The sequence below is a fragment of the Leiobunum rupestre genome, chromosome 2 (assembly GCF_980474605.1).
Source record: "Leiobunum rupestre chromosome 2, qqLeiRupe1.1.hap1, whole genome shotgun sequence".
Lineage (NCBI taxonomy): Eukaryota > Metazoa > Arthropoda > Arachnida > Opiliones > Sclerosomatidae > Leiobunum > Leiobunum rupestre.
The window spans coordinates 31,946,196-31,959,616 of NC_143385.1; the positions used below are offsets into that span (position 1 = coordinate 31,946,196).

The window sequence follows — 13,421 nt, forward strand, 5'->3', positions numbered from 1 at the left end:
GTTCTATAATCTTTATATGCTTCTAAAATGATAATTTGAGCCTTTTGAAGATTTCAACTGACCAAAAGTTGGAGGGGGCAATAACATTAGTTGCCCCTCCCAGCAAAATTCTAGGGAGGGGCATTTCCCCCTTTGCCCCCCCCCTGGTTCCTACGCCCCTGAGAGAGCCTACACTCACGGATAACTAGCCATTGCATCTTTTCGTTTTGGAACTCCATCTAACGTCTTGTGACTCTCCTCTGGTCTCTGTTGGTTTTGCAGTGCGACAGTATTTTTGGTATTCGCACTGCACGTTGTATAGCGTTAGCAAACGTACGATTGCTGTCGTACATGTCAATAATATTGAGCCGACTTTTGGGCAGTACGAATTTTCTTTGAAAATTATTTTTGAAAAAAGTCTGCGATTCTACCATAGCCTGACACTCTCAGTCACTCACCGGCGGCGAGCCTGTTACTATTTCAAATTCGAAACTTCTTGTCAGGAATAGTTTCGGTTAAGCTTCTCCTTCTCTGCCTTTTGAGTAAGATTTAATGTAGTATCTGTCTAATATTGTAATTGTTAATAAAAAGATCTGCTATATAGGTAGAGTGCCTTAAGAGAAAAGGCTCCTCCACAATTGTCACCAGAAATCCCCGCGGGTTCCAAAGGTCCGGGAAACAGGGTCACAGCGCTTAATACCAAGAGCCGCCGCCCCACAGCAGGCTTCCAATTCCGCCAAGTAGGCCAGTATGTCTGGACCCTCTTCGTTAGCCCGAGCCAAAACCCAGTTCCAGCACATACCTGACCGAAGTCGAAGTTGGAGATAGGACCATTTGATCACAGCTAACATATCCCAGTGCGCCACCGTCTTTATATGTTACAAGAGCCGGACCCCGACCCCCGGTAAAACCACCAGTTATTGCACACCGTGACCATTTACGGACCAGAAATTTCTTATTCCAGAAAAGCCATATGTCAGAAATTTCATATTCCAGAATTGCCATATGCCAGAAATTTCTTATTAGAGAAAGACTATACGTCTGAAATTTCGTATTCCAGAATTGCCATATGCCAGAAATTCCATATTACAGAAAGGCCATATGCTAGATATTTCATATTCCATAAATATATTATTCCAGGAAAGCCATATGCCAAAAGTTTCATTATTCAGAAATCGCATAAGCCAGAAATTTCATATTCCAGAAATGGCATAAGCCAGAAATTTAATATTCCAGCTATGATTAAAGCCCGGAATTTCATATTCCAGATATGCCTTAAACCCGGAATTTCATATTCCAGAAATGCCTAAAGTCCGGAATTTCAAATTCGAGAAATTTCATAGCTTAGAATTGACATTTGCATGCAAGAAATTTCTTATGCCTGAAATGCCGCGTGCAAGAAATTTCTTATGCCAGAAATGCCGCGTGCAAGAAATTTCTTATGCCAGAAATTCCGCATGCAAGAAATTTCTTATGCCTGAAATGCCGCATGTAAGAAATTTCTTATGCCAGAAATGCCGCGTGCAAGAAATTTCTTATGCCTGAAATGCCGCATGTAAGAAATTTCTTATGCCAGAAATACCGCATGTAAGAAATTCCTTATGCCAGAAATACCGCATGTAAGAAATTTCTTATGCCAGAAATGCCGCGTGCAAGAAATTTCTTATGCCAGAAATGCCGCGTGCAAGAAATTTCTTATGCCAGAAATGCCGCGTGCAAGAAATTTCTTATGCCAGAAATGCCGCGTGCAAGAAATTTCTTATGCCAGAAATTCCACATGTAAGAAATTTCTTATGCCAGAAATACCGCATGCAAGAAATTTATTATGCCAGAAATTTTACTTTTTAGATGCGTCATTTGAGAAGTTGAAAATGGTCAATCTGTTAGGTTATCCGAACAAAAGTCGAACTTTGACATGAAATTAGAACCCCTGTAAATAATAATAATCAATGAAAGAATGTGGGTGTGATACCAAATTTGAACATTAAAAGTACTTTATTTATATAAAAATAGAAACATCGAAGAAACTTTACAACATAGGACGAGATACGATGGAAGCTTTTTAATTTGTTTCGCACATTTTTTTAATTTCAATTTTTCTTATATATATATATATATATATATATTTAGAACATTATGGCACAAATTGACAATAGCGAACGAAATGACGATAACAGTTCGAATTTACAAACGAAAATCCACTTCATATATTTTACACGAACCAAAGTCACTTCTTCCCAAAAGCGCTTTGAATACAATCGTTTGGCACCAATTTCGTAAAATAGAACAATTAATATGTCGTTAATTTCCAAAATAATACATTTTTAAGGTGTACCGACAACACCAAGCGTACGAACATTCAATAATTTCCACCAGCCCACAGCTCCAAACTTCCAAAATATATTTGTCCTCTTTCAGTGGGCCACCCTTTCTCTGAAATGCTTCGAAGTCACATTTGTTAATAATATAAATATAAGTTTTTCATTACGAAGACGTCGATTAAATCTTTCGGTAATCCTAAACTACCCTCGCTCAAAGGTTACTACCAATTAGTTTTATCAGTGAACACGGAACCACCCAGCGTCCGTAGTTGTGGTTCCCAATTTCATCGGCTGTGGAATACGTCATCTTGTTTCTCCTCCGGGTCAATGAAAATGGAGAATTTATGGCTAGTCTTAGTTTTTCGTCTGTTGTGATTAATTTGCGTTAGGTTTAGGTTAAATTAATTTTGGATATGAATGCTAATGTCTTTTGGTTGACAGTATTATTGACCAATGAAAACTGGAAACCGTAGCAACTTTTATTCACAAAGTTTTAAAATGACGAATCGTCTGCTTAGCAAACTGAAATCCAGCGGCTAAAGAACAAGCTTTCCTATCCTACATTTACTATTTTTACAACTTTTTTTTTACTAGTTTGGGTTTCTATTCCAACAGAAAATGAATGGAGAACCACATTTTTTTAGGAGTCAAGAATTGCTGGACCGTCACTATTTCTTCGATCCTAGTAAGCAAAACCTTCCAATATTATGATTTTTCTATCGGCTATTTTCTAACTATTTTACAATTTTAACAAGTGTTTTTTTCACGTTTTTCACAATATGTTGTCTTTTAAAAAGGAACATATTTCGGTAACTTGCCTCGAATTATGAAATAACTCAGGATGGCGTAAAAACCTGCTAAATGGAGGTGGCCCTCGATTTTCCATCGTTCATTCAAAAAATATATACATATATAGCTATTCTTATTTCTAATGATTTTGTAATTATCCGTCTCAAGCAGATCCTCTACTTTATAAGAAATCATGTAAGTTATTAAGAATAATCGCGGGTACAACGTTATAAGCTGACATCTTTTTTATAGTTCATTAAAATACGAAACGACAGTAATCCGAGAGCCACTGATACAACCATACACAACAATTGTCGAAAATGTCAATCAGTCGGAATTGATTTTTTACCACCCGCGTATATTGGAAAACTTCGTGCACTCAATAATAAATAATTCCGAAATGCGTTTGTATCGGATAACGGATAATGATATAATAATCGTATAATCCAATATCCTTGTCTCCTAGATGAAGGATTGTAAATAATGGAGTGATTGTTAGTGTTGGGATGGCCAGTTTTTAACGGTTCTATGATAATCATCCGAACAGTTTTTACGAACAGAAAATAATTATCTGGGCAAAATGTTTTTATATAAATGCATAAAGGTAAAAAGAACGGTAAAACATTTAAACGAAAAATGATAATCTAAGATTAAACAAAAATTTTGTTAAGTCATTACTTCGGTTAATTTTTAAATCAGAAATAATTAATATTCTATTGAGGATTAAGTATTGAGACTAGTTTGCTCTAATTCCAAAATTTTGCCACGTTGCTTAATTAATTCGTGAAATTATTTTCCGAATTATTTTAAACCAAACAAAGTATAAATATGAAACACTTCACGATTAAAATATTTTCTTTAACAACAAAGAAGTCCATCTTTAAAAACAGGAGACCAACTGCGCGTGAGATCGATTAAAAAACGAAGACATTCTCTCACGATTCTTGTAATTTACAAAAAAAAGCATTTTTCAAATGTCCGATATTTTATCGGTTGTTTCTTATATTTATTTGTCAGTGCATCGTCACGCTGAGGGTCGCGAATAAACTATTTGTTACGCTTTTCTCACTGAAAGCATAGTACTAAATTAACTGCCCATATATTCTGTGTTAACCCTTACACATTCTGGATGCTTTATATGGTTCTCTATTTTCACGTGAAGGGGCAGTTATGAAAAATCCATGGTTCTTCATTATTAACTTTCTCGCAGTACACCGCGAATAACTTCTTTTAAGTTCGGTATCAAACGTATTAGAACAGAAAGAGCACTTCACACAAGCTCAAAGTTCATTCCAAATTTCTTTACTATAAGTAGCCATCTTATAATGAATTTCACTACTTCCTCCTTGTCTTGTACCACTTACTAATATTTTTTAGTCTAATTGTCCACGCGCACTATTGGCGATCGTGTGTCCAGCAACTTTTTATAGCTAGGAACGATCCGGATCAGCAGCAATTACATTGAACTTTAACAATTCCCAAGAGGTATTATTCAACGCCTTCCTACCGAGTGTAAGAAAATCTGTTGGTACGAACTCAACCTAGGGCAATATCTCAACTTGTAGTTATCATATAAAAAGAAATAAAAATGGGAGCTTTCCATTTAGTCGATTCGAATTAAAACAAAAAAGGAACTTTCACAAAACAGGCGTTTGCCGAGCAGTTAACAAACGTCACTGTCCACTATTAACTCGCCACAAAGAGCCAATTGAAGGGGGTACTTCTTTCCTAAATCTTCAACGTGCCCTTTGCGGAATCACCTCGAGACTTCGATCACAGTTTCGCTTTTTTATTGTCCTTGTTGTCGTTCCTAATGGGCGACCTCTGTTTGACCTTGACGCCGGTGGGGTTGGCGGGTGTCGCTTTCCTCGGCGCCATCCCGCTGTCAGAGATCATGGTCTCGGAGAGAAGCTTGGGGTTCGCGCAGTCAATTTTGCTCATCATTTTGACGGCTTTGCGAAAGTCTCTGGTTTTGCCCCACTCCATGATGAAGGTGGGCAAGTACTCTTCGTCCTGGGCGCTCGTGGCCGGCCCGCGCTCCCGGGGCGCCGCTGGCATCGTGTTCCTGCGCAGACCTTGATGGTGGCTGTGCGGACTTCGGATTCCCATGATCAGGAGGCGGCCCTTTTTGCCGACGTTGCGGATGACGTTGGCGCAACACGTCGTGAAATTCCGGTGCTGAAGCGTCGGGCGACGGAAGTCCTTCTTGGAGATGCCATCTCGCAGTTTTAACACTTTGCCCTTTTTGCATTTTAACTGAGTTTTCTTTATTCGCTTGACTCGGGTTTTTATCACTGAAATGACAAAAAAATATGCTACGACAATTTTTTCCTAATAGGTCGATACGCGTAAGGGAAGGGAGACGCTCTTTTCACCGTGAAATACCATTGAAGTAGAGCTCGGCGAAACAGCTAAATTAACCGCCAAAGTTTTGATTAACCATAAAAATTACGATTAACTGTTTATCCATGGATATTATCCACGGCTATATAGCAATTTAACATGTAAAATAATCGTTTTTTCCCGGATATTTTTCGTTTGTGGATAAAAATAAATAAAGTGATTATTTCTTATCCAAACGCCGAGCTCTACATTGAAGGGTCGATATTTTAATACCCGAAGTCTTAATAGATGGCGCCACCATTATAAACGTAAAACAAAAAAATATTTAAACACAGTGAAAAAAAAATTTGTACGGCGAATTTTTCACCATTTGAAAAATATTTTTAAGCATTGTAATACTCTTTACAGACCCGGGTTTAGATCCCGTTTTTGAAACCAGAGCTTATTTAGCTATACTGCAATGTGCTATAAAAATTCAACTTTGGTTTACTGAACCCAGTTTTATTAGCCTCGTCTGAATAGGGTATTATGCATCTCTCGAAAATAGGTTTAATTTGGCACCATCTGGTAGAAATAAAACATTAAAATAAAACCTCGAAAGGCTTCCTTCTAAATGTTTGTTTCCCTGAAGCAATTGGCGAATCGATAGTTCTAGACTAGTTGAAGTTAAAAATGGTTGGGTTCGAGAAACGTTACACGGAGACATTCACTGAAAGTGAATTAATCTGGAAGCTGACTAGGTCAAGATCAACCAGGAACTTGAATGCGGATAATGCGTAACCGATATGTAATACTCATGACTGAGAACTACGAGCAACAAACACAGCACCCCACACAAGGAGAACGCAACCCGTCTAAAGTCGTGGATTTTCTTGGGTACAGTTTTCAATTGGTAAGACGCTTTAGCGCCTGCTTTCGTCGGAAGGGGAAAATTCGGAAATTGTCTTCCCCCTTTCCCTAAAATGTTCAGCGTAAAGGCTCGTCCAATGAAATTAGTACACAACACTGCGTTAGCGTGTTTAAAGGCTGGCTGCGCTCTCCTTGTGTTTGTTGCTCCTAGCTGAGAAGGTGGAAACAAATTGCAATAAAAAGTGAAACTCACCGAAATCCGCCCTACAGTAGTTGTCTATTATATTTTCGTACGTTTCTGGCTGCTGGCAAACAGTACACGAAGCTGAAAAGAAAGATATTTATCAAATTAAAATAATACTAGCGAAAGAAACAATGAAACAGCAAGAATCTGTCTTATAAAAGAGGTAGCTATCATACTACCTTCACACGATAGAACAATATTTTCTTCGATATGATTTTTTACGTTAAATCAGCGTAAACTACCAGAGCTATCTATGTAAATTACCAGTGTTATATATGTAAATTACCAGAATTACTTAGGTTATTTACGATATTTATATATATAAATTACCAGAATTATCTAGGTAAATTACCAGTATTATCTAAGTAAATTACCAGTATTATCTATTTAAATTAGTAATTTACCTAAGTAAATTATCAGTATTATCTATTTCAATTATTAATTTACCTAAGTAAATTACCAGTATTATCTATTTAAATTATTAATTTACCTAAGTAAATTATCAGTATTATCTATTTAAATTATTAATTTACCGAAGTAAATTACCAGTATTATCTATTTAAATTATTAATTTACCTAAGTAAATTATCAGTATTATCTATTTAAATTTTTAATTAACCTAAATAAATTACCAGTATTATCTATTTAAATTATTAATTTACCTAAGTAAATTACCAGAATCATCCAGTTATCTAAATAAATTCCATGATTCTGTTTTAAAAATCACTTTATTTTGCTATAAAATTCCACAACGCCACGCAAAGCCAATCATTATATAAACCATTACGTAGCTAACTATGCATGAGCTGTATTTGAAAGTCCATTAGAGCGACTTGGTATCTGATGGATTCCCTAGAACTGGCGTCGGAATTGAAGAGCACACCGGTGACAGTATTCCTTCCCCCTCCTTCTCGTGATGAGGGAAAGCTGGACAATGAAACCCGCCTATCATCTCAACCAGTGGCGGATACAGAAAAACTCAAGAGGGGGGGGGGGGGTGCTAAAAGACTTCTTGATATATGGGTGTAACAGGGTTGCCACCGTTTTTTCACAACTAAATTCCCTGACTTTTCCACGTTTTCATTGACTTATTCTGTGCCAAGATTTTGTATTTTTCACCTATATTTTAGAAAAAGTTTCCTACTTGCCAACGAAATTAAATTCCCTGACATTTCACTGATTTTTGGACTATTTTTTAATTCCCTGATATTTCCCTGATTTTTATACCCATAATCAAATTCCCTGACTTTTTCAGGAATCCCAGGTTTTCCAGGTACCGTGGCAACCCTGTGTAATAACAAGTCACATTCAAAGCTGAAGCTTGGTAAAAGTTAAGTTTATTCGGCTAAATAAATTATTGGCAGGTAAATTTGACTCTTGCAGGGCTTCCACCAAAATCTATAAAAAAATTAGGGAAAATTGGTACTTTTGCAATAAATACTAGCAAAAATAGGGACCAAATTTTTCAAAATTCGAACCAAATAGGTACAAATGTAAATCAAAATGACATCTTTTTTTAACTAAATTCCAAAACTGACTTTCAATTTAATATTGTTACCAAGCTTGTGGCGCTCCCTTATTTGCTATTTTATCGTTAATTCTCGGATGTGACTAATTTGCAAACAGTCCTTGAGCAGATGTATAAAAATATTTTAAGCCTATGATGGTTTCCCTGAATTTCATGAAACCGGATACTTTTGGGACCAAATCCCGATTTTACGGGTAGATTATTGACCTTGAAGAAAAATAAGGACTTTTGGGTATTTAAGGGACTTGGTGGGAGCCCTGCTATTGCGATAGTTTCAGAAGTTGGTTATTTTCCAATAGACGCTTAAATAAAACCTGTTCAGCGATTTGCCTAGAAGTAGTAATACCGAGAGCCAGGACATACTTGTAAAAGCGTGCTGCTTAATATTTCAATATAAAAGGGCTCGTTCAATTTCGCACGCGCCTCCTGAAAGAAAAAAACGCGCGCGCTCTCATTTTTAACAATAAATCTAACATAAACACGTTATTATTTTATTCAGTTACTCGCGCGCACGCGCGTAGGAGGGGGTGGGCGGGAGAGAACGGCATTTATTGAAACGTCTATTTGAAACAGGGTTGGCATGATTTAAACCGTGTGTTTTCTTTTTTAAACAAGATGTCCCGGATACTTAAGTACACACAATCCCCCCATGTATTAACTATATTTCAAATATTAAATTTATATTTGAACAAATTTCCAATCATTTTGTACTTTAACTTTTAAACCCAAGAGGGAGTTTATCGAAAACGAATTTATCAAGTTATCTGGTTTTGGAAATAAGGTAGCGATACGTGAACACGTTCATTTAAATTAATTTTTAGACAAATCAAATTTTTCGAGTTACCTGGTTATGGAAATAAGGTAGCGAAACGCAAACGAGTTATATGGTGCCTGTTACCTGTATCAATTGGCCAAAAACTCTCAATTTTAATACATTTTTTGACGAAAATCGCCAAAAATAACTTAAATGGGCAAATACCCCACTTCCAGGGCCACGATCCCAAAAAATATGAAAATCCCGTCGAGGTTATAATAGTGCCTACCGATTAAGATATCAATTGCCTTTGTACCACTAACGTACCGCGAGCAGTGGTGTAGTCGGGCCAGGGCGTTGCCCCGGTGCTTTTTTCGAAGGCAGGGCGCCGCCCCGCCTTGGTTTTTCCATTTTGCTAGGGCGTGCCCTGCCTCTTTTTTTCAACTTGCCAGAGCGCGCTTTGCTTCTATTTCGTAATTCATTTTTTTCGAATAAAGGGTTTGTGAATTTGTTATAAATTTTGTCCGCAGGGAAATACCATAACAATTTCAAATAGTCACCTAGTAACGGCCAGCTTCGATCACGCCAATAATCGAAGTTGGACGTAAATTTATAGCGGGCGGTACAGCCAATTTCGATTATGCGCGAAATCGAAGTTGGCCGTACCCAGGTAGCGCCCCGGTTCTTTGTTTTTTAGGACTGCACCACTGACCGCGAGCAATTGTGTGTACGGCGGCGGCGGCGGCTACACAGTAGGTGATCGTAATACACACAAATCCCTAAAGATTGTATGTAATAATTTGGTTTTTTTAACTAACAATTTTTCCAAAATGTTTGTAAAATTTCTTACCGAAATGATTACATTTCTAAAACATTTACAAGGTGATCACATTTCCTATATTGTCAATACCTTCCTATTAACCCCCTAGATTTTCTCATGTAGTATACAAAAACATTCTATCGCCGTGAACCCTTCTTCATCCTTTATTTTTTTTGTTTATGGTTTTTCCTATATTTTCCTTTAATTCGCTTGAAAATTTAAAAATTATTCTATAAAATTTGGCATTTTCCTGGTCACCTTGCATTTATACAAAATCAAAAATTAAACTAAAACTAAAACTTTGTTCTGGTTACGTGAGACTTAATTTTTAGTTAATATGTAATATGTATGCAAGGTTAAACGAAAGTTAAAAATAGATTAAAAGTAAAATAAAGCAGTGTTTAAGACCGGGTTTTTGAGTTTTTTTTAAATGGGGTTTTATTCAACCCTAATTTGAAACCTAAACACGCTATTCGAAAATTAAAAAGCTTGCACCAGGAAAAATAACCTTTAATTTGTCCAAATAGTGATGAATTATTGAATCACTATTTTGCCAAATTATCAGGTTGATGAAGCGGTGAATCTAGTTGTAAAGTTATTAAATAAAACGTTTATTGTAGAAAAGTGGGTTTTAATTATTTTAGAGTTTAAAAACTTGTTTGGGTTAACGGTAATAGTTAAACGGCTCGCGTGGCATGAAGGGCTTTATAGCAGTCTCCTACGCATTGTAACCCGGCCACTTGAATTTATGGCATTTTAAGTCGCTCGATGACTTGGACCTAATGTGGTGCCTTAATTGGTTATTAGCCTAACTGATTATTAAAATGCCAAATTATCAGTCGTTGCATCCGCTCTCATGACGGGGAGGTGCTACCTGAAATTTGTTACGAATAATTCAAATTATTTTGCGACACTTTAATCCAAATCGTGCAGTACTGGCATACTTAACTTTTTACCAATGATATCTTACTTATGGTATTATGTGAATTAAAAAAATGAAATAAGCCAGAAGGCGAGCGATTGAGAGTGGCTGTACTATGAGACCATTTATCAAGAGGTCTTAAAAACCAACATTTTAATAAGACGTCTACCTCCGAGATACGGTAACCATGCTTAAAATAGGCAGCCGTGGATCGGAATTCTTAATCAGAGATTGTCATCTCCGATCGTCCGCATTTTACCTTTCAGATCACGCGCCAACACTGCCAGCTCTAAATACGCTCCCAAAGGGACGCGGCAGCCCAGGAGGGGCGGGAAGGCCGTTGACGAAGAGGTAATCACTACATGCCAGCGGTCAGCTGGCCGCGCTCCCCTCGTTTTCGAGCCCGCAGGAGTGTGCTCAATTGAATTGAGCCACATTTTTAATCGAGCAGAGTTAATTTTAACTAATGCGATGATCGAGAAAACTTATTTGCGCCTTTCCTCGGCTAAGCCACTGGTGCACAGGAGTCATGTGCCCAAACCAAAAAGGAAGGGTTGTATATACAATTGTTTATATTATTTTTATCTCTCAATTATGTTCCCCCCAGCGAACCAAAATCCGATCGATACTACTGGCGTGCACCAGGGTCAATTTGGGTCAGTTTTTAAGTAACCAATAGAATATCGGCCTCATTTGATTGACTTCTAGGGTTAGGGGCACACCGTAAGGTGGATTGGAAGTAAATGAGATTCGACATTGTCTTCCTTTTAAGGATATGAAAATTAGTATTAGCCATTAACGTATTTAACTGATTCTAAAAACTGGTCCCAAAGCTTCCCCCTTAACGGAATTTGTTATAAATGACAAACCAAAATGATTTTCGTTGGGCTCCGATCCCGGAAACCATAGTTATTCCACTGCTACAAAGGCTTAGTATATTTGTTTATTCCTACAATTTTAAGTTCTACCACCTATTTTATTTATGACGGTGATTGGCGCTAGTTACTTTAAAAACTAGTTTCTGATTTAGTATTTAGTGCGTTTAAAATTAATGTTTTCTCATATTCTTAACTAACTGGGACATGCTCTGACTGCTAAAATTAATCGAAATTTGGGGCTCACTAGTCAAAGATCTACCTAAATACTTATCAATCCCATTTAAAAAGAAATCACAACATGCTTGTAGAAAATCAAGTGTCCAGAGAGTCCACTGCACCTCTTGCAGGTTCTGATTCAGAATCTCGATCTCCAATTAATCCGTCATTTGACGATATTATCAATGAACATATTTTAAACTAGTCAAAAACTCGTCGTGATCGGCCAAAGTCGTGTAACTCAAGGGATAATAAACTAATATTTTAATTCTGGCGGGGAAAGCAAAATGTTGGCTGTCCTTGTTTTTACCCCCATTCTTTACCCCCACTAGTCAGTGACTACTTAAATAAATTAAGATAGCAGGCTGATTATTAACAAAAAAAATCCTTACGTCCAACCCTGTAATGGGCCACACCGGCGGTTGAAAATTTCGGCTCGAATTAAGCACGTGCTAGCAAATACGACCAATACTATTCTGGAACAGGTCAAATTCAAACACGGGTGTGGCCCTTTAAGGGGAGAACAACACGCGTCCCCGCTCAGCCAATCTGTACGTTAGTTTCGGTATTTCCCGCCAACGGAGAATGGCGCTCCGTCCTCGGACAGATTCTGGAGGGGGTATATGTTTCTGCCCCCTTAAAATGTTGGTGGAATTACTTTAGGTGAGGAAAAGATTTTGAATCCTAATATAAACACCAATGTAAACAAAAATTATGGTAAATTAATAAATTTAAATTGAAATATAACGTATGTAATAGATAATAATACATAATTGAAGAAACTTTGTATGAAATGGAAGAGTTATACCATAAGTATATAATATTATTCCATAAGTTTGTCACTTTGGGGAATATTTTACTGTGAGCTAGTAAATCTCCCCCTAGCGAGGCGCTGTCAAAGGCTACGTGTGACGCGTTAGTAAGCGGACGCAAAACGGCGACGAAGCCCGTAATGCAGTCTGTTTTGCGAATAGCTCTTAGTAAAATTTTTGCATGTGAAGAATAGAGACTTGGCACTCCGTAGCTTTGGCCATGGCCGCCATTGTGGTCATATTTTTCTCTCCACGATAAAAACTATTGAAAAAAAAAACTTTGACGTAGCACTGCCAAGTTCCTATAGGAAATGTCACATTATGGTAAGAAGAAAAAGGCTATGACGTAATTTTACTCCTATTCTCTGGTGGCGAATAGTTTGAGTCTGAGTAAAAACGTTTTCCCAAAATGGCTGTCTGTGGCCTTTTTAGTAGATCAATTCTGACTAGCAAACGACCAAATCCGATTTACTCCTTTACACCTCCTTTTCAGAAGATTAGCCCTAATACTCCGGAACAAGCGAATAATTATTTGGGTAGAGTAATTCTTATCTCCGGAACAGGCGAATAAAACGTTTTAGCGTAAAAAGAGTGCACTTTTAGTCCGAGAACAGGCGAAAAGAAACCACATACTTATGTAACAATATTAAACACTTATGTTTATACTCGTAAGTCTTTTAAATAATCCTATTGGAAACACACAGATGACACCGTATTTCAATTCGCCACACGTTAAAAAAAATAACCTGCTAAAACCAAATCAGCTCCATATTTAATTGGTTCCCTAAAACTGAATCACACCATGGGGACGCCCAACCACCTTCGAGTGTCGGTTTAAAATTCGACCATGGTGCTGACGGATCCTTATGAAAAAATAAAAAATTCTTGCTGAAACGATCTATAAAGAGTCGCGAGCTGAGCGATAATATCGTAAAATTGCCCATCTCTTTCTGGCTTGTGGATTCT

General features: G+C 37.3%; 1 protein-coding gene across 3 annotated transcripts in view; it reads right to left on the minus strand.

Annotated features, from left to right (window-relative positions):
- Nucleotides 1-2,025: 2,025 nt before the first annotated feature.
- Nucleotides 2,026-13,421, minus strand: part of LOC149957341 (secreted frizzled-related protein 5-like) — a 76,739-nt gene continuing 65,343 nt past the window's right edge. For all 3 annotated transcript variants that reach the window (XM_090165523.1, XM_090165524.1, XM_090165525.1), the window contains exons 3-4: nucleotides 6,535-6,606; nucleotides 2,026-5,383 (exon numbers count right to left, since the gene is read on the minus strand). In XM_090165523.1, coding sequence (XP_090021649.1) covers nucleotides 4,863-5,383; nucleotides 6,535-6,606 — 593 coding nt within the window. In that variant the 3' untranslated portion in view covers nucleotides 2,026-4,862. The remainder of the gene's footprint in view (nucleotides 5,384-6,534; nucleotides 6,607-13,421) is intronic.